The sequence below is a fragment of the Neltuma alba genome, unplaced genomic scaffold (assembly GCF_004799145.2).
Source record: "Neltuma alba isolate B1F8T4 unplaced genomic scaffold, ASM479914v2 tig00011497_pilon, whole genome shotgun sequence".
Lineage (NCBI taxonomy): Eukaryota > Viridiplantae > Streptophyta > Magnoliopsida > Fabales > Fabaceae > Neltuma > Neltuma alba.
The window spans coordinates 494,064-515,481 of NW_021636165.1; the positions used below are offsets into that span (position 1 = coordinate 494,064).

Sequence of the window (21,418 nt, forward strand, 5' to 3'; positions counted from 1 at the left end):
ATGGAACATCGAGCACCATCCTCTTCTACCACTTATAAATGGAAGTATGATGTGTTCCTTAGTTTTCATGGCGATGATACTCGCTCAGCATTCATCAGCCATCTCCATGATTCTCTGTGTCGAGGAGGATTTAGTGTCTTTATTGATTGTGAAATCGGGATCGGAGAAAAGATCACGGATGACCTTTTCAGAGCTATAGAGGAATCAAGAATTGCCATGGTAGTTTTCTCAGAGAACTACGCAGACTCAACATTTTGCTTGAAAGAACTTGAAAAGATACTGGAGTGCTTCAAGAAACAAAGCCTGTTGATATATCCAGTGTTTTATCATGTGGATCCATCAGAACTACGACGTCCCAGAGGAAGCTATGCAGCAGCATTGGCTCGACAGGAGGAAAGATTCAAGTACAATCGGCACACGGTGGAAACATGGAAGCGGAATCTGTCTCAAGCTGCTGAATTCAAAGGCTTTCATCTCAAACCCAAGTATACATATCTCCTCACTCTTTTCATTATTATTTTAAGTATAGTTAACTGCAATTTCCATTTTATAACAACATACATACATGTACTCTAAGATGGCTCGGAACCTCTCCTCTTCCCTTCTTTTTAATGTTATTTTTCTAGAAAAGAGAAACAGTAACCAGGTATGCTATATTCCTCGCAATATAGCAGCTGCATTCCATTAACTAGTTAGAAAACCATTAATCCACACGTACAGGTGTATAGCAACACTTATCTTCATCGTTCATATGATAAATTAATACTTTTCAATTGGATTAAAATAAGGGTTAATATGCAGTTTTTTTTCCCCAGAGTTTTCACTTAAGAATATTAAATATTCAAAAGTTTTTTGTGCAAATTTTCTCTAATAGTGACGTTGACCATTGTTATTATTTTTAATGGTAGGAAGTAATCCGGAACAAATTTGTACAAAAAAACTTCTAGGTGTACAACACTCCTAAGTGAAAACTTTTGAGGCAAATTTATCTCTTGATCCTTAAAGTAATAAAATGCTACAACACTTTCATATTTTATCGTTTACAATGTAAGGAATGAAACTATATCTTATTGGGAGTAATTGGGAATATAATGGACCCAAGTTTTTATATCTAAAATTGATATATCTTAATGTTTTGTTCGACTAAACCTAAACTTCTTACAAATTGTTCAGGATTTCAAATGAACGAAAGTGTATTAAAAAGATCATTAAGGATGTTGCTGCTAGGATAAAGCCGCCAGAGCGTTCGCACGTTACAAAATATCAAGTTGGACTTGTGTCTCGAGTGGAGAAAGTTATCTCCTGTTTGGATCTTTGGTCTACTGAAAAAAAACAAAATGATAGGAATTTGGGGAGCTGGTGGAATAGGCAAATCAACTATTGCAAGAGCTGTATATAACTCCATTGCTGATAATTTTGAAGGCTTATGTTTTCTTTCTGATGTGAGAATGCATTCTGAAAATATAAATACTGGTTTGCCGCATCTTCAAGAGACATTATTGCGTAAATTAGTCAAGGGAAAAACATTCAAATTGGATGATTATCATGAAGGAATACCAATAATAAAACGTAGGCTTAGCCAGAAGAAAAAGATTCTTTTGATTCTTGATGATGTTGACAAATCACAACAATTAGAAGCACTTGCTGGAAGTTGTGATTGGTTTGGCTGTGGAAGTAGAATCATCATCACCACTAGGGACAAGCAATTATTAGTAAACCATAATGATGTTTCAGGCATTTATGATGTTGAGGAATTAAATTACAAGGAATCTCTTGAGTTGCTCAGTTGGCATGCTTTTAATAAAGAAGACGCGGATTCCAAGTACATGAAGGTTTGCAAGTGTGCAATACATTATTCATGTGGCTTTCCATTAGCTTTAGAACTGATTGGTTCTAGCTTGCATGGTAAAGGAGTTGATCATTGGAATTCTGCATTGCGTCAATTCAAAAGGACACCTCACGGACAAGTTTTTAATGCCTTCAAATTAAGCTATGATAGCTTAGAAAAACAAAACCAAGCAGACCCAAAACAAGTTTTCCTTGACTTGGCTTGTTTTTTCAATGGTGAGAAATTAGCACATGTCATTGATAAGTTGCAATGTTTTCATGGAAACGATGTAAAATATGCTATTGAAGCAGTGCTGGTGGATAAATCCCTTATAAAGATTAAAGGGGATTGTGTAACAATGCATGGCTTAATAGAAGATGCAGGCAAAGAGATCGTTCAACAAGAATCATTATATGAGCCTGGTCAACGTAGCAGACTATGGTTCTATCAAGATATTCTTCATGTCTTACAACAGGGCACAGTAAGAACGCCTACATGCATGTTCATTTTCTCTAATAAAATTCCTAATGATTTATGATATCTAAGTTTTGACATTTATTGTGTGCTTTTCATTTTGGAAGGGGACTAATGAAGTTCAAGCCATAATTCTAGACTTACCTGAAGGGTTAGAAGTACAATGGAGTGGAGAGGAATTCATGAAGATGACAAGTCTCAAAATGCTCGTGATAAGAAAGGCATGTTTTTCTAAGTGTCCAAAAAATCTGCCAAATAGTTTAAGGTGGTTGGAATGGAAAGGCTATCCGTTCAAATTTTTCCCATTTCATATGTGGCCAACCGAACTTGTCCACCTTGACTTGTCTTATAGTTATTGTGAATTAATCCAACCACGTGATAAGGTGAGTATATTAGTGCCCTTGTATTTTTCTTTTTGTTTCTTTACCTACTTCTAAAAGTAATTGACATTTGTTTTGCAGAAGTTTCACAATTTAACCAGTATGAATTTAAGCAATTGTGAATATCTACAACAAACACCAGACCTATCTGAAGCTCCCAATTTAAGAGAATTGCGGCTTGATGATTGCAAAGATTTAACTACAATTGATGGTTCAGTTGGACGTTTGAAAAAATTGACAGAATTGAGTGCTATGCGATGTAAAAAGTTGGAGAATTTGCCATCTCATCTCAAGTTGGAATCTCTTAAACATCTGAACCTCTTTGGTTGTTCAAGTCTTCAGATATTTCCAACAGTAGAGGTCGAGATGAAAGAAATTCAAACACTTGATTTAGATATGACAGCAATTACTGAATTGCCATCTTCAATTTGCAATCTTATTGGACTTGAAACCTTAAATATGGACAGATGTCCTAATCTTAAGAAGCTACCAACTAGCATTTGTACATTACCAAACCTTTGGAAACTAACGGCAGATTCTTGTAAAGAAATGAGTCATTTTGAGCAGTGTGCAGGAGGAAATAAAGCATGCTCAGATTGCTCCACAATGTCATCGAAAATGGAACAGCTTTTTTTCTCGAATTGCAATTTATCAGATGAATCTCTTGCTTTCTGTCTTCCTCACTTCACTAATATGGTACATTTAGATCTGACTCGTAATAAATTCACAATTCTTCCAGAATGCATCAAAGAATATCATAATTTGAAATATCTTTTGCTGGATAATTGCAATCAACTTCAGCATATTGGAAGGATGCCGCCAAACTTGGAAAAATTTAGTGCCGAATGTTGCACATCATTGACTAAGTTATCCAAAAGCGAAGTGTTGAAGCAGGTATGCCCCCAACCGAAAGTAGCCCTCTCTATAATTATATTATTTTAGTACTTATTAGTTAACTTTTCTTTGTTTTTTTTTTTTGGTGCAATTGACAGGCATTCAACTTTCAATATGGGAGAAGACACTTTATTTTTCCCGGAAGAAAACTTCCAAGAAGGCTTCATTACTATACTCAGGGAACTTTTGTCTCATTTTGGGTTCGTAACGTGTTTCCAACGACTTTTCTATGGATTCTTGTGAAAGATGACCAGGATTATGTCTGCAATTGCAAATTCTCAGTGCACATCAATGACTCCAGGAAGTCGGGTGCTATTTCTTCCATGCGGCTTTCTTTACAGTCAAAAATAAAGACTAATCACATATATATATGTGATCTGCAAAGCGTATTTCACGATACTGAACTCCCCCATCGAGATAAGTGGAATCAAGTGAAGGTTTCCGCCAAGAGCACAAAAGAAATTTATTTCGGCGTTCATGTATCAAATCTATCAAGTAACTCAGAAAATATTCAACTCATGGATCCTAGAAGATACATAATTGATCACAACAGCTTGTTGCAAAAAATACAAGAACAAGAAGATTTGGAAGAATTCGAGGAAGACATGAATTTGGATTCAGCCTACTCAACAAAATCTGCAGAATCAACTGAGGACCCCATGTATTATCACGGTAATCCTTCCCTTCTCCCCTCTTTTTATGTTACCAATGACACTTATTCTTACAGCTTACTAACTTCAATTCATTATCAACTTATTTCTTTAATTCAATTCATTATGTTTACTTTATAACCTGACACTTTAACAATTAAAAATTTGTAAACTAACAAGTCTGGGTTTACGTTTAACAAGTAAAAGTTGATCTAACCTTGTCGGCAAGGGAGCTCCAGAAACTGCTGCCAGTGGTTCGACTAATGGCGTCGGAGCTTTGGCGGTGGTGTGGCTCCTGGTGATGATGATGAGGGCTTGATTTTAATGAATGAAAGACATTTTAGTAATTAGATAATAAAATTTAATATCTAATTAGTCACTTGATTCTGTTGAGTAATTTCAGATTATGTTGAGATTGCTTTGCAATTATTATTTTAATGCGATTCTTCCTTTCATTTATATGTCAACCTGATATATACACATTCTGTGACATATTTTGCAGTTGCTGAAAATTAAATTCCAAATGATCAACTTGTCTTTCTTGTATATAATGATTGCCGTCTTGGGACACAGGATAGAATTATTATTATACCACTCCAATCTTTCTTTCTTTCTTTTTTTTTTTTGTGTGAGTAAGATACCACCCTAATCTTTAATACAAGATCTGCTCTAAAGAATTTTTATGGTCCTGAATACATATACCTGAATATATATATATAAGTCACTTTGTTAAAAAAAAAACAATAGGATTAATTTTTTTTGGCACAAATGCCCTTTATTGTATTTTAGCTGGAGAGAGATTTATGTAAGACATAAATTAAAAGTAATTAGAGTAAAATGTTTAAACCTTCCTTGCATGCATATTGCCTTAATTACATGTACGTTGCCTCTATTTTAAAAACATAAAACTCAAATTCAAACTTTAAACTTCATTAAGAATATTTTTAAAAGATATCTTTTAGTTAAAAGTTATACTAAATAATTTTATCTACTAGTTGAACCTCTATCATACTAAATCCCTAATTTTGGTTAAATTTATTTTAAAAAATTCAAGAGTTTCTTTTTCTTGTTCTAAATAGTTATTTATTTAATGTTTTTATCATATTGGGATAGACAGTTAAGTAATCAAGTTAAGGTAGGCATTAAAAAATTGATTGAAGACTTGATTAATTCCTAATAAATATATACTTGATTAAATGTATTTATAAATATTTGCAGAAAATTAAAAATATGGTTAAAAATTTGAAGTTGTAAATTTAAATGATAATATAAATTTATATATATAATCTCTTAAACTTATTTGTACTATATGATGAACAAAATAAGGTTGAGATATAATTTCAGCTATTCAAAAGAAAGTAAATAAGGTTCAATAAATTTGATGAAAAATTAAATTTATAGAATTTTATAATATAATCAAAATTAATACATTTTATAAAATAGTTAAAAGTTTTAAAATATGTATTAGAATTATTTTTCGGTTGTATAAAAAATTACTTTTTTTCGCAAACATAAATATTTAACAATTCCTAGGCCAAATAAGGGGTTTCTAATTAAAACAAAATTAATAGTTAAACCTTAACAATTAACTGACAGTTAGGTTAGGTGGATGAAAAATATAATTTTAAATAAATAAGGGAGATTTATGTCGAATATTTTTAATTTCAATGGAGCTTTAAATGAGTTTTTATAATAGAGAGGAAGTTTTTGTAATTTAGGTAAAACAAAAGAATTATTAGTATATTTTACTAAGTAATTAAGAAACATTAATTTTAATTGGAGGGTATTTTTCAAAAGTAATAATAATTTCTCTATCATTTTAATAATACAAACTACTATTAACTAATTTTCTTAATTCTTGTGAACTAATTAGAAGTGTTTTATATTAAAGGCTAAAGTGGCATTATATTCCCCCCTTTAGATCCTTAGCTTCATGCAAACTTCCGCATATTTCATTCCCTTCGTATAGAAAAATTAGTTATTTTAGTATTTCCCAAAATATATGTTTATCACAATAGATATTAATTCTTTTAATGTGTATGTATATATGTTACTTCTTCCAATATATATATATATATATATATATATTCTTCATGTACACGATATTTATTTCTCAAAAATAGTTATGGAGTAATTTATTTCTTATATACGCACATATATTTCTTTCTTGCTAGGAAATGATATTACTTAGACTTTTCTTATCAACTTTATACTTGCTTCTATGATAAGCTAGTCATCTCGGCGTGCCAAAGAAATTACTCCTCGTTAGCTTATGTCTTTTATGGACACACTCACACTTAGGTCTTGTTTTCTTACAGAAACCTTTCATCTAATTAGCTTCTTTTGCAAGCCAAATGAATTATCGTTTTAGAAGTTTTTGTTATAACAACATATCATGCAGAAGCATAATATCTGAGTTTGGGAGCTTAAAGTAGATGCTTTTCTTGTTTTGTGAAATAAAATTTTCCTCACATATTTAATTCGTTTGGATGAAATTGCTTCTACATAGCTGATCCAAAAAGCCTAAAATTGCTCATTTACTACAAGCTTTTACCATTTTACGGTTTATTATTACTGTTAATGTTGCAGTAACTGCGGCCATCACACAACTAAAGTTGTACTCTATATTTTTAACGTTTTAGAAATATTTGTTGTTCTTACTTTGTTAATCTTATTTCTCAATATTTATTTCTATTTTCATGGACAGAGAGAGATATTATGAAGACGCTTCGACCTTATTGGGATGTAAAATGTTTGAAAGTTGGTCGTCGTTCCTACGAGAACTTGGTTGAGTTGCACCAGATTGACTGCAAAAACCGTGGGAGAATTGCTCCCCTCGGGCAACTACCTTCTCTTAGGTCTTTAACTATTGGAGGATTACAAGCGTAGTGGCTGTGGGTTCTGAGTTTCTAAAGGCAGATGATTGTGCTTCTGTTATACCGTTTCCATCCCTTGAAACTCTTGATTTTAGAAATATGATCTCCTGGCAAGAATGGCATTTAACTGATACGGAAGCTTTTCCTAAACTCCGCACTCTTCGCATTCATGATTGTCCCAAATTAATTGGAAATTTACCGCCCCAACTTCCTTCTTTAGAGTTTCTGGAAATTGAAGAATGTCCACAACTTGCTTCTTCTATCCCAAAGTGTCCAAACATTCGCGAGTTAGTTATCATTCGAAGTCAAAATGTAGTGTTGCAAGAGCAAGAATTAGCACCTTCCCTACGCAGTCTAGCAGTTTCTGGTGCGCGCATGTTGGAGCCTCTGTCTGAAAAGTTGCATATTCAAGATTTATATGTCGGGGATTGTTCTAATAATGCGGTGCCACTTTCAGTGATTATTCATATGCCCCGATTAGTGGAACGGCTAGTTATAAGAGATTGTGAAAATCTCAAGTTTGTTTTGGTTTCAGAGGCACGTCTTCATCTCCGAAGGATCTCCATTTATAATTGCAAGTTTCTGACGTCCTTGTTTGATGACATGGAACGTCTTCTTCCAACTTTAAAAGAACTATGCATATCATATTGCCCAGAAATGGAGCCATTTTCAGCAGGGTTGTTACCATCCAGATTAAAACGACTTGAGATAAGAAACTGTGACAAGTTGTTATCAAGTCAGACAGAATGGCATCATCTTCCAAATATCACCGAGCTTCGCATATCCACTGATTCTGACACATTGCATTGCACAGGGCTTCAACATCTAACGTCTCTTCAAGAACTACAAATTTGGGATTCTCCCAACCTTGAGAAATTAGAAGGAGGAACGATGCCTCCTTCTCTACAAAGGCTCCACATTTGGGATTGCGGGCTTCTTAAAGAACGATGCCGCAACAAGGATGGGGAAATTTGGCCCAAAATCTCCCACGTTCCACACGTCAGTTTACATGACACGGATTCAAGGTGCACTTATATGGTCCCTTATTCCATTTACTAGTCTAATATTCAGCATTACGTTTTGCATATTGCATGCAAGCACAGACTATAGAATGTTCTTTAATTATATTCCCTGAATCCACCATAATTATTACTCAGGTGTACTCTTTCTTATTTTTAGGACCTTTCTTTAATGTCGATACCTCTTGAATCATACCTTTTCTTGCTATGTAATTCTTCAATGACTTCTTCAAATCCTTTCGTTAAATTTTTCTTATATATATTCCCTTTCAAGCCAACAAGGTCCTACAATTTATACAATTACTTCTTGAAAAATGAGTTCACTAATTATTCCCAGATACGTCGTCATTCAAAATTCTCTGAACAAATTTGTGCACAAATTATCACGTGATTACAATTATAAGACTTTACCTTGGATGGAACTATTATTAATTGGGGTGTGTGAAAACCATGGGTGTTCTTCTGGGTGCAGGCTGGATGCAAACACTAATGAGATGCATCGATATTCAGATTCAGTGAAATGTACAGGGAATCAAGGTAGTTATTGATCCTTCTTTTATCATGTGTTATCGCTGATATTGTCTTACATATTACGTCCCTAGCTTTATTTTAAAACGTTACTTATCTATTGTCCATATTATGAGAACCTGATAACAATTTTACTAAATTAAATGAAGTTAGCTAACATTGGTTATCTTTTGTAAAATATCACAATTACATTCAATAAAAGTCAATAGTTAGAGGAGTTTGGTTAATTAGTTAGGAGGTTTTATAATTATTCAGGGACACCAGGCTGAAAAAATAATGCTTTAGACAATGCATTATACTATATAAAAGAGTTTCATATAATAAGAATCGGAAGGAGTATATTATTACGATTGGTAGGTACTTGAAACAAGTAGTGGAATAAATTGAATAAAAATTAGCTCATTAAAAGTAGTTGGATTAGTATAAATGTTAATTAGTTAGTTAAAATTTCCATATAAAATAAACAAGGATTTAAGATGGGGAAAACCATAATAGTAATAAGAAATATCATAACTTATATGTTCATCCCATACTCTCTTTTTCTTTGTTACTTTTGCCGCTTGTAACTTTCAATTTGTCATGGACTTATTTTTTCTATATTTTTTATTTTATTTTGATTGGAAGAATTAAAAGAATATACATAGAATAAAAAGAGAAAGGAAAACATGAAGAAGTTGTCTAAATTTTTAATAAGAGAAAGAGTAAAATTACTCTTCATCCTTTTTCTCGGCCATCTTCTTCTCCTAATTTTTCCTCTCAATCTCCCAACTCTTCATTTCATTTTAGCCTTCCCCTCTCCAGGGATGAGCACCAAGGCTCAGTTCTTCAGTGCTTATCACTTGGTATCGAATTGGCTTCTCTGGAAGTCAACTAATTACTTGACTTGTCTGGATATATAGCCAATAGTCCTGTCCTGGCTTGTGTTTGGAGGTCATTAAACATGGTTTCTTAGAAAGCCTTGCATGTAATTAGCTTCTTTGCAAACCTAATGAATTATCTTGTTTTAAAAGTTTATGTTATATCGCATGGAAAGCATAAAATTTATGTAAAATTGCTCATTTCCCACAAGCTTTTGCCATTTTCTAGTTTATCATTATGAATTTATTATTATAATTAATGTTGCTACAAGTGCGACCATCACAACTTCGGTCTTTTTTTTCCCCAAAAAAAATCCCCACCAGCATCACAGCTTAAGTTTTATTTTATATTCTTCACATATTAGACATGTATATGTTATTCTTTCTTTAATTTCTCAGTCACGTTTCTCAATATTTATTTCTATTTTCATGGACAGAGGGAGATATTACGAACACCATGCTTCAACCTTATTGGGGTTCAGAAATTTTGAAAGATGGCGGTTATACGGGTAGAACATTTCCAAGTTGGTCAGGAGGTCGCTCGTACAATCACTTGATTGAGTTGTACCTGACTAATTGCGACAACTGTCGGAGAATTCCTGCCCTTGGCCAACTACCTGCTCTGAGATCCTTGACTATTTCAGATTTACGAAATGTGGTGACTGTGGGTTCTGAGTTTTTAAAGGGACATGATTGTTCTTTACTCGTACCGTTTCCATCCCTTGAAACTCTTTCCATTGAAGATATGGCTTTCTGGCAAGAATGGCACTCTATTGATATGGAAGCCTTTCCCAAACTCCGCGCTCTTTTCCTTTATAATTGTTACAAATTAATTGGAAACTTACCTCCTCAACTTATTTCTTTGAAGTGTCTGGTAATTGAAGGATGTCCACAACTTGCTTCTTCTATACCAAAGTGTCCAAGTATTGACGAGTTAGCTATAATCAGAAGTCGAAATGTAGTGTTGCAAGAGCAAGAATTACCACCTTCCCTACGCCATCTAACAATTTCAGGTAAGCGCATGCTGGAGCATCTGTCTGAAAAGTTGCATCTTGAAAAATTGACCGTGCGGGATTGTTCTGATGCGGTGCCGCCTCCAGTGATTCATGTGCCCCCATCAGTGGAACAGCTATTTATAGAAGAATGTGAAAATCTCAAGTTTGTTTTGGTTTCGGAGGCACCTCTTGTTCATCTCCAAAGCATTTCCATTTGCAATTGCAAGTGTCTGACGTCCGTGTTTGATGACATACAATGTCTTCTCCCAAATTTGAAAGAGCTAAGCATCGAAAAATGTCCAGAAATGGAGCTGTTCTCACCGGGGTGCTTACCATCCAGTTTAAAACAACTTGAGATAACAGCCTGTGACAAGTTATTATCATGTCATACGCAATGGCATCACCTTCCCGCTATCACTGAGCTTGTCATCTGCACTCAATCTCAGACATTGCATTGCACAGGGCTTCAACATCTAACCTCTCTTCAAGAACTACGAATTTGGGATTGTCCCAGGCTTGAGAAAATAGAAGGAGGAATGATGCCTCCTTCCCTGCAAAGGCTCCTCATTTGGAGGTGCTCGCTTCTCGAAGAACAATGTCGCAACAAGGATGAGGAAATTTGGCCCATTATCTCCCACGTTCCACAAATCCGCTTAAACGGCATGGATTTAATAAGGTGCACTACTATGATCCCTCATTCAAATTACTAGTTTAATATTCAATATTACATTTCGTATATTACATGCAAGCAGACAAGGCAATGGTTCCATGTCAAATGTTCCTCTGCACATTTAATTATATGATTCGCTGAATCCACCAAAATTATATTAATTATTACTCTTTAGTGGAGACAAATTCATTTGAGGGAAATTAACTTCCAAGACACTCTCTTCTTTTAGTAATTTATTTTTTCCATTCTGAACCTCTTGAAGCATGCCTTTTTTCTGGAAATTTTCATGCTAAATGATTCTTCAATGACTTCTTCAAATCGTTTCGTTTAATTGTTATCGCACACATACCCCCGTCCCAGCGAACAGGTTACCGCATTTTATTACTTTTTGAAGAAAAAAAGTATATTTATTATTCCCGGAGACATCACCCAAAATTCTCCGCTCAAATTAGTCACAAATTATCATGTGATTACGTTTATAATGAATTTTTTTTCAATTATTATTTTCTTTGTATTTGAAACAGTTCTTTTTTTTTTGGCCATCGATGTGGAAAAGCAGTTTACCTAATTGGGCGGAACTATTATTAGTTGATCATAAAACAGCAGCTTTTGAATTCATACAATGTCAACTCTCAAACTTATGGCCGTCTCATTTTTGAAGGCCCATGGAGCACAGTGCAGACCCAGCAGGTACCTCATTCCGTGGACCTCCCATGAATACAGGCACTTCCTATTGAGACGAAGACGTGAATGATGCCACAATTCGGGTGATTGAGAATGAAAATCTCTCTCTTCCCCCCTCCCTTCTTCTCACTCTCTTTTAATGAAATGAAAATACGTCCCTGTATAATTGAACTGATGAGTTTACCAATATTCTTCGCTGAAAATATGCAGGAGGAGGAAGGCAGAAGTCCATGTAGATGGGGCTTTCTCATACTTACTTCATTCTGTCGGCTGTGGGAGCCTAGTCAAGTCGATGAAGGGAGAAATTGTTGAGTCGTTCATGCGTAGGGTTGAGGAGGAAGGGGACAGCTCCGTGGCGGAGCTTTGGCTGGGGGTGCCTCATGGGACTCCGCCGTGCCTGGGATGATGGTTTTCGAAACGTGAAACCCTATTGTGACTCAGAAGGTTGTTCACCTGTGTAAAACTGCCAACTTCGACTTGCGTGAGAACAAGGATCTTATCCTGGAAGTGCAGAACCTGTTGCAACGAGAATGGTCTCTGCCAACAGATCGGCTATCGTTCCTGCAGATTTACTTGCCAAGAAAGCTCTCTCAATGCCCTTAGGACTGCAGGTTCTTTCGAGCCAAACCATACGCGAAGAGCGGCTTCAATTAGTTATCTTTATTTTGTTAAATTTTGTTTTGATTCTACTTCTCTAATGTGGCTACTATACTTTGCTGGCTAGTTATTTTGTATATTTCGTAATTAGCATGCACGAACTCATCCAACTGTTCACAGTTCCTAGCACAAAATGCAACAGGTCAAGAAAGCTTCTCATGGACCCCATCCCACTGAGGGAGACTGATAGGGTGATTGTAGAAAGAAGAATAAAGGAGAATAAAAAAAGAGAAATTGAAATTATACTGAACAATTCCCCCGGGGGGGGGGGGACATATCAGATGGCACCCTTGTTTTGAAGTCATGGGTAACGTTAGTCCTTATTAAATATCCAACTCAAATCCTTATTACCTCAATTCCATCCAAAATCTTAGTAAAATATTCTCAATAAAGAAACTTAACTATCCAAGTGAAGATAAGCACTCTGAGCATAGAAAGGTTTCCTTGGATGGCATACCGAACTTGAACAAGAAAATCTGAGACACTATTACTGACACAGGCACTGACAGCAGCGACCATATATCAAGTATATGGATTTGGAGAATTTGAATCCCTGCTGTACTAGCTGGATCAGCACCTTTGGTATCTACTTCTACTAGAAATATAGCTTGAAATGCGGATTTATTCTTTCTGGTTTCTGCTGTACAATTGTGTCTGTTTTGTTCAATTATTTTCTGTTTGGATGCTGGTCTGGTTCGCATGCACGCATTTACGGACAGCCTATATGGAGGTTTCATTGTTAAGACTATATATATAAACACAGATTATTTGCAATCTTTTTGTTTCCTGTTCTGTATCACTAACAATGTCAAGATTTCAAACATGAGTCCTTTATCGGTCTTCAGTGCCGGGTGGAATAATGGTGCATGGTCTTTTCAGTGCAAGGTTCTGTTCAAACAGCTACTATCCCATCTATGACCTTACTTGGCTATGAACATGTTAGATATAAAAAATTATGCTGTTATTTCACTAAACTAAACTCTGCCCTGTGCATTGCAAGGGAAATTCAAGATCTTCTTAAAACCACACAAAGTTTGAAAGAGGAAATCAGTTGTTCTAAAACAAGAAAGAGGATCAACAGTCATGCCAGTGAAAAGAAAACAAATAGTGAAGTAACAGTGCTCACACATTCTAGTTTTATGTAATATATTGATGATTTTGATTACTTCATTTTGAAACAGTGCATATTTGATAAGGCAGAGCAGCTGCCAGGCGGCCAAATCAAGGATTTTTGTCAGGCTTGATAAAAGTGCAAAGAGAAGTGACATGCCTTTTGAAGCACTTACAATTTTCCCCCATCCCCGTATTTACAATTTAATGGCTTGTTACCTTCTGTTGAGAAGTGCAAATTCTTGTGGCAGGAAAACTATTTTTGAATCAAACCAGACCTCATGCAATTGGAGGCATTAAGAAGGAAGCATTGCAAGCAGAAATTAACTTGTTGGAGATGAGGTTGGCAGAGATTGATGCACAGGAAAAGATACGTGTGTGAAATCCATGGAGAACCAGTTAGAGATGAGTTGCAAGGGAATTGCAGAAGGAATCGGAATGTCATTGAATTATTGAGAGAGAGCTTGTTGTAAAATCCCAATTTTAGTTTTAGGATTGAAGTAATATGGGTGAGAGATTAATCATTGCAATTGAGATTCCATGTCATTATTTGAGCAAGGAAAATTTACTTAAAAATGAAATTAAGTCTTTTAAGACAAATTAATACATTAAGCGGGATTAAGTTGAAGTATTTATAGTATTTTGCAAAATAACATACCATAATTTTTTAAAAATTATGAAAATTCTAAGAAGAAAATAAATATGTAAATTTGCTCAAATTTGAATTTTAGGAGAATGATGGAAAAAATTAAAAAAATAATAATAAGTAAAGTAAAAAAAAAAAAAAACCAAGAGTTATTGTTCCATTCAGCAGCGTGCCTATGGTTTAGAAAAGACACAGGTGATATCCCTAATGAAGAAAGCTCTGCAATCAAAAACAAAACGAGACAACAACGTTGGTTAAGAATAGCCTTCTATGTTATCTCTGTCTTGATGGGGCAATCAGCTGCAACACTTTTGGGGTAGACAGTATTATCAAGACGGTGGACACAGCAAATGGTTGGGAACACTTGTCCAGCTTGTGGGTTTCCCTATCCTCTTCCCGTGTACCTTATCCCTGCATCCAAACAAACCTCTGCTACAAATACCATTATTCACAATCAGGAACAACCCCCCCCCCTTTCAAAGCTGGCACTTGTTCATGTCACCCTTGGCCTTATTGTTGCATTAGACTGTTATTTATTCTCTGTCGGTCTCTCTAACCTCCCTGTTTCTACTTTTTCTCTTATTTGCTCCTCTCAATTAGCCTTCAGTGCCTTCTTCTCCTTCTTCCTTAGTTCACTCAAATTTACACATTACATCGTAAACTCTTTAGTCGTTTTACCAATCTCGTCCATCATGCTTGTCTTTCATACTGATTCTCCTTCAGCATCCACGCAAGTTTCAAAACAGAAGTATGTGATTGGGTTCATATGCACAGTTGCTGGTTCAGCTGGGCGTGGACTCGTGCTTTCTCTGACACAGCTTGCATTCAGGAAAGTCTACAAAAAGGTAAATTTCAAGGTGATTCTAGACATGACGATATACCAATTCCTTGTGGCAACATTAGCAACGCTGGTGGGGCTGTTTGCTAGCGGGCAATTTAGAGGTTTGAAGGCAGAAATGGAAGAGTATAGAATGGGAAAGGCAAATTATGTGCTGAACTTGAGCTTTACTGCTATAACATGGCAAGTTTTTAGCGTGGGAAGTGTGGGTTTGATTCTGGAGGTGTCGTCTGTGTTCTCAAACGTGATAACTGTTTTGGGTTTGCCAATTGTACCCATTTTGGCTGTAGTATTCTTCCATGACAAGATGAATGGGTTGAAGGTGATATCTCTGTTCCTTGCTCTTTGGGGCTTTCTGTCATACACCTACCAGCAGTACTTGGATGAGACCAATTCCCAGCCTCAGCACAGAAACAGTGATGCTTTATCCAGAGACTCGCTCAATGGAGTATCTGAGCAAGTAGAAAACAGGTCAGTATGAAACTGGGAGTCCAAGAAATTCCCTGAACTCATAGACACATATATATGGAAGCATGCATGTAATTGAAATCTTTACTTATAAGGCAATGTACAGTTTCTCAATGTTGTGATGCTAAGACGTAAGAATTCTTCAGTCTATCTCACAGAACAGACCATTTTCATGGGTCTCTCATGCATGTGATCCGTATGCAAATTCTTGGAAGGCTCAGTCAATAGATGGGACCACCAATTTATCATTTGTAATAAATGGAAACAGTTGGGAAGTGAAAGCTTCTTTCGTAAGTTGATAAATACAGAACCACACCACCTCGATGTTTTATAATAAATACCGGTATAATGCAATATTAGTGCCTGGGACATTCTTTTAATGATTAATAAGTTATATTTTGAATAAATTTCAGGAAAAGTATAGTATAATTATGGTTGAGCTTGGAAAAGCCATCAATAAGAAAAGAACATAAATTTTTGTCCAGTAGAAAATGGGGAAAACTGGGGGTAAATCCCCTTTAGAATCGGAATCAGTTTTGATACTTATCCTTTTGATAAGTATTATAAACTTATCATATCTGAACCATTTATATCTTATTTGAATGATCCAGATTTGATTTCTTTTTTATTTTTATTTATTCCAAATAATTATTTTAATATGTATAGAATCTAAAATAGTGATGATCTCTTAACTATCATATTCTATCAAAAAATAGTTTTCTCTATTTAAAAATAATTAATTAAATATTTTAAATCTAGACCGTTCAAATCAGATATAGACAATCTAGATCTGATGAACTTATGGTAATCACTAAAACGACGAGCACTAAAACTGGTTCCCTTGGAATCAAGCCAAAGAATAAAATCCCCCCCGGTCGATGAGAATTAGTCTTGCAAGCTTTTAATTAATCTTACCTTTTTTTTCTAATTACTGTCTCCGGTCCTAATTATAAAAGCTAGTTGACCAAGTTGAAAAGATTAAGAAAAGAAGTTAAGTTAATCATTTATAATAAATATGTGTTGTCTTTCCTAAAATATCCTTGCTAATCAAGTATATTGGTTAGAACTATCATTGTTAGAAGAACTACCTTGGAAAAAAATACATAAATTTTAGAGACAAATTGGATAAGAATCTTATATTTATGACCAAAATAAAAATCAAACAAGGTCTTATATTAAGGATCGAAGGTAGTATGTAACTATCACAGAGAATTAGTCGAATCCAAAAACAGTTCAGCAGCCATTATTGTTGTAAGTGACAATCCACCATCCGGCAAAAAAATAAAAAATAAAAAGTCACAACCCGCCATCCGGCAAAAAAATAAAGGGAAAATCACTAACAGGTCCCACAGAAGACAATTTATTACTCTGAGGTCTCACGAAATGTCAAAATCACTGACAGGTCCCAAGGGACCTCAGAGTAATATTTTCGTTTTGTAAAATGACATTACTGCCCCTCATATTCCAGATTCATATTTGCTCTGTCATTACGATTTACAACCTCAGCAGCGACTATTAACAACCTAATGAGAGGGCGTTAACAACCCTAGCAGTATCCGTTAACAACTTACTTTATAGAATTATATAACCTCTACATAAGAGTAAATTATAACCAAATAATATAATACAACAACTTTAACACTAAAATGGGAAGCTTTTTGATATCATTAAGAATTTTAACTAGATCCAATAGGATTATAGTAATATTTTAATGCGAATATCCATTTACAATCTCAACAGCGATTATTAACAACCGAATGAGAGGGCATTAACAACCTAAGCAGTAGCCGTTAACAACTTACTTTATAGAATTATATAACCTCCGCATAAGAGTAAATTATAACCAAATAGTATAATACAACAACTTTAATACTAAAATGGAAAGCTTTTTGATATTATTAAGAATTTTAACTAAACCCAATATGATTATAGCAACATTTTAATGCGAAGATCCATTTACAACCTCAATGGTGAGTATTAATAACCCAAAGAGAGCTGTTGACAATCTAGGCAGTATCTATTAACAATTGACTTTATAGGATAATATAACCTCTAACAACTATATAAGATTAACTTTAAGACTATTTAGTTATAGTTTAGTTAGTTATAGTTAGAAGTTATATTATCCGATAAAATTAGTTGTTAACAGACACTGCTAAGGTTGTTAACAATTCTCCTTAGGTTATTAATACTTACTGTTGAGGTTGTAAATGGATTTTCGCATTAAAATGTTGCTATAATCCTATTGGGTTTGGTTAAAATTCTTAATGATATCAAAAAGCTTCCCATTTTAATGTTAAAGTTGTTGTATTATACTATTTGGTTATAATTTACTCTTACGCGGAGATTATATAATTCTATAGAGTAAGTTGTTAACGGATACTACTTAGGTTATTAATGCCTTCTCATTCGGTTGTTAATAGTCGCTATTGAGGTTGTAAATGGATCTTCACATTAAAATATTACTATAATCCTATTGGATTTAGTTAAAATTCTTAATGATATCAAAAAGCTTCCCATTTTAGTATTAAAGTTGTTGTATTATACTATTTGGTTATAATTTACTCTTATGCGGAGGTTATATAATTCTATAAAGTAAGTTGTTAACGGCTATTGCTTAGGTTGTTAATGCCCTCTCATTCGATTGTTAATAATCGCTGTTGAGATTGTAAATGGATATTCGCATTAAAATATTACTATAATCCTATTGGATTTAGTTAAAATTCTTAATGATATCAAAAAGCTTCCCATTTTAGTGTTAAAGTTGTTGTATTATATTATTTGGTTATAATTTACTCTTATGTAGAGGTTATATAATTCTATAAAGTAAGTTGTTAACGGATACTGCTAGGGTTGTTAACGCCCTCTCATTAGGTTGTTAATAGTCGCTGCTGAGGTTGTAAATCGTAATGACAGAGCAAATGTGAATCTGGAATATGAGGGGCAGTAATGTCATTTTACAAAACGAAAATATTACTCTGAGGTCCCTTGGGACCTGTCAGTGATTTTGACATTTCGTGGGACCTCAGAGTAATAAATTACCTTCTGTGGGACCTGTTAGTGATTTTCCCAAAAATAAAAGGTCACATTCCACCATGATCGATGTCCTTAATTCTTGAGCGCTAATAATTAAAATATGACTAATAATAATTATCTAATTAATAATTATACGATGCCAGCTTCTTGGCTGAGTGGTACCAAGGGTGCCCTTTGGGCCTTAACATGCGGGTTTGATCCTTGTTACCCCAAAAAAAAAAAAAACACACACACACACACATTCGGGTTTGATCTCTCCTCAGGTGTTAGCCTGGACTCGGGGGGAAAAAAAGAGAGCATATGATAAGTATATATATCTTACCTTCTATTTTTAATATAAGAACTAGATAGTTGGCCAAAAAAAACTAGATAAAATGTTTACTTTTCTTTTAAATATGAGATCTTAATTTACTTTATTTTCTAAATTTATAACTTTCTCATCAGAATATTTCTATTGATTGCACATGTTTAGAGATTTCATCAAGGGATAGTTTCAATACATATGAGGTATTTTATGAAAATCAACACTCATTTAGCTTATGACAAATAGCCAGCTTCATGATTTTTTTAATCTCCTCAAATTAATTATATAGCTCTTATATTAAGCAACATCTATTATACGTGTTGTGTAGTTTTTTTAATTAAACCACACGCGTACTGATTTTACTATCATAAACAATTATATTTCTTATATTATGTTTAAATAAAAAGAATGTGATTATATGAATATAATGAATTTAATTCGGTTCTGAATATCAATTTGAAAGTTCATGGATATCCTTTATTATTTCTTCATACAATCGCATTGTCATAATTTTTAACATAAACATCCAACTTCATAGTTCAGATCTTATTTAATATCTATAATCGTGGAATAAGATAGAGTATTTGACATGTGAGACCTACCATTCCTTTATTCTCTGTTTTTTTTTTAACCAAACAGACTTGCCTTTCTAATTATCCAGCAAAGGCAATGGTTGAAGATGATCCTAATTATTAATTTTAGAAATTGACTATACAGATTAAGTTTTGGATCGAATTGGCCGATTAAAGAGGTATAAACAAGAATTAAGTTGGGAATTAGTTTTCGGATTTCCATCCTCATCATGCATGCATCAATATCAAAATTTGATCTTCTAATTAGGCTATCTATATTTAAAATTATTTTGGCATTTTTAATCTATTTTTATTTTAATAGATGTGTAATCTAAAATAGAGATAATTTTTAAAATTTTTCACAAAAATAAATTAAAATTTAAAAGCTTTAAATCTAGATTGTCCAAAACTAGATTTGGCAGACCCAAATTATATCCTATCACAATGATAAGCAATGAAGCTAGAACCCTACTCAACTTGGCAATTATATGCTTCACTGGAAAACCATATAGAAGTGAAATTAAAGCCCAAAAGAATGAGCATACAATAACTCCTCATATTCTCAACATAAAACATAGTTAGAGAGTTAATGTTGGTCATATATATAAAACATATTTCATATATTTATTAATTTTTTTCTAAATTAGCCCTATTAATATTTCTCCAATAATAATTAAGTAGGAGAAAAAGAGAGGAAGGAAAGTAAGAAAAATGCTTAGGGTGTTTTAAAAAAATATATATCATATTAACTAATTTGATTAACATTATTAATTTATTCAAATTAGTTAATTAGGTCTTACATTAAGGATAAGGAGTATAGAAAAGTTGTATTTAAAAAACTAACAGATAGACAACTTTTAAGAACTTAATATCAATTCAGGTCCAAAAATCAAAGCATTAAATATAATATCGACTATCTGTAGCGTTAGACTCTCATTTTTTGTAATAAAACAAAATAATATTAAGAAAACAAGAGTTTAGAGTTTTACATACTACAATAAGTTAGCATGAAAATAGAATTATTAAAAGATAAGGAAAAGAAGATAAGAACACGAATTTGACCAATCTATGTGAAGCAAAAATAAAATTTTCTGTCATATTATGGTAGATAAGTGAGAAGGATACGCAGGGATATGGAGGAAGGATAATACTACTTTAATAATTAATATAAAAGCCAAATAACTCATTTAAAATATTAAAAAAATTAATTAAGTTGGTTATTTTCACAAGTATGTGTTAATCTCTCTAAACTATCCTCTGCAATCATATATATTGGATGATTGGAATTATCTTTTAGTAGAAACCACTTACAATTAATAAGGGTATTTTGAAGGAAGAGACAGAGGGAGAGAGACAAAGTTTAATATTTTTAATTAATTATTTATGACCAAATCCAACTTTTAAAAAATCAGTTTGGGTGCTCCTCTTTAGTAGGAGCACCTAATCTAGACAGTCTAAATTTAATATTTTTAATTAATTATTTTTAAAAAGTGATAGCTAAGATATTATCTTTATTTTTGATTATATATCCATTAAAATAATTATTTTAAAAAAATAGAAAAGAAATCAAATCTAGACCATCCAGATCTGACATGAAGGTTCAAATAGAATAAGTTTTGAGTGTTTAAGTTTGAGATGAGCATCCAAATCGGTTTTATCCAACTACTTCTCAAGAATTTGTGATACTAACTTGGATCCTAAACTATTAGACTAGTACCGTGAACGAAAAACTCAAAAAAGTGAGGCTCACGTCGGACCCTCTTATCAATCATGCAAAAATTAAATGCACCAAATATCTTCAACAGCAACCAACCAAACATTCAAACTAGTGGGGTGACGCATATCAGCCCCTCTTCTATGATTCATCTATTCCTAGGTATCATTATGCCTTTCATTTTGCAATCGAACTCATTGCTGTCTCTCTCTCTCTCT

At 33.7% G+C, this 21,418-nt stretch overlaps 2 protein-coding genes and 1 pseudogene across 2 annotated transcripts; all 3 read left to right on the forward strand.

Moving 5' to 3' along the window:
• Positions 1-7,115, forward strand: LOC114714277 (TMV resistance protein N-like). Its single transcript, XM_028899006.1, has 8 exons — positions 1-485; positions 1,174-1,244; positions 1,345-2,309; positions 2,410-2,523; positions 2,764-3,378; positions 3,484-3,576; positions 3,675-4,248; positions 6,934-7,115. The coding sequence occupies exons 1-8, from the start codon at positions 1-3 to the stop codon at positions 7,113-7,115; spliced, it is 3,099 nt and encodes a 1,032-aa protein (XP_028754839.1).
• Positions 7,116-7,201: 86 nt separating this feature from the next.
• Positions 7,202-12,261, forward strand: LOC114714278 (putative disease resistance protein At3g14460). Its single transcript, XM_028899007.1, has 4 exons — positions 7,202-8,127; positions 8,594-8,658; positions 9,944-11,177; positions 12,066-12,261. Exons 1-4 carry the CDS (start codon positions 7,202-7,204, stop codon positions 12,259-12,261), a joined length of 2,421 nt encoding a protein of 806 aa, XP_028754840.1.
• A 124-nt stretch (positions 12,262-12,385) lies between these two features.
• On the forward strand, positions 12,386-15,912 carry LOC114714279 (purine permease 21-like; annotated as a pseudogene).
• The last annotated feature ends 5,506 nt before the right edge of the window (positions 15,913-21,418 follow it).

Excerpts from the sequence above, each read along its gene's own strand:
- LOC114714278 (XM_028899007.1), top strand. The coding sequence starts at position 7,202 with ATGATCTCCTGGCAAGAATGGCATTTAACTGATACGGAAGCTTTTCCT. Across the intron at positions 8,659-9,943 it reads GAAATGTACAGGGAATCAAG|AGGGAGATATTACGAACACC; the intron begins GTAGTTATTGAT and ends TTTCATGGACAG. Across the intron at positions 11,178-12,065 it reads AACGGCATGGATTTAATAAG|GAGGAGGAAGGCAGAAGTCC; the intron begins GTGCACTACTAT and ends GAAAATATGCAG.
- LOC114714277 (XM_028899006.1), top strand. The coding sequence starts at position 1 with ATGGAACATCGAGCACCATCCTCTTCTACCACTTATAAATGGAAGTAT. Across the intron at positions 3,379-3,483 it reads TTCCTCACTTCACTAATATG|CATATTGGAAGGATGCCGCC; the intron begins GTACATTTAGAT and ends AATCAACTTCAG. Across the intron at positions 4,249-6,933 it reads GGACCCCATGTATTATCACG|AGAGAGATATTATGAAGACG; the intron begins GTAATCCTTCCC and ends TTTCATGGACAG.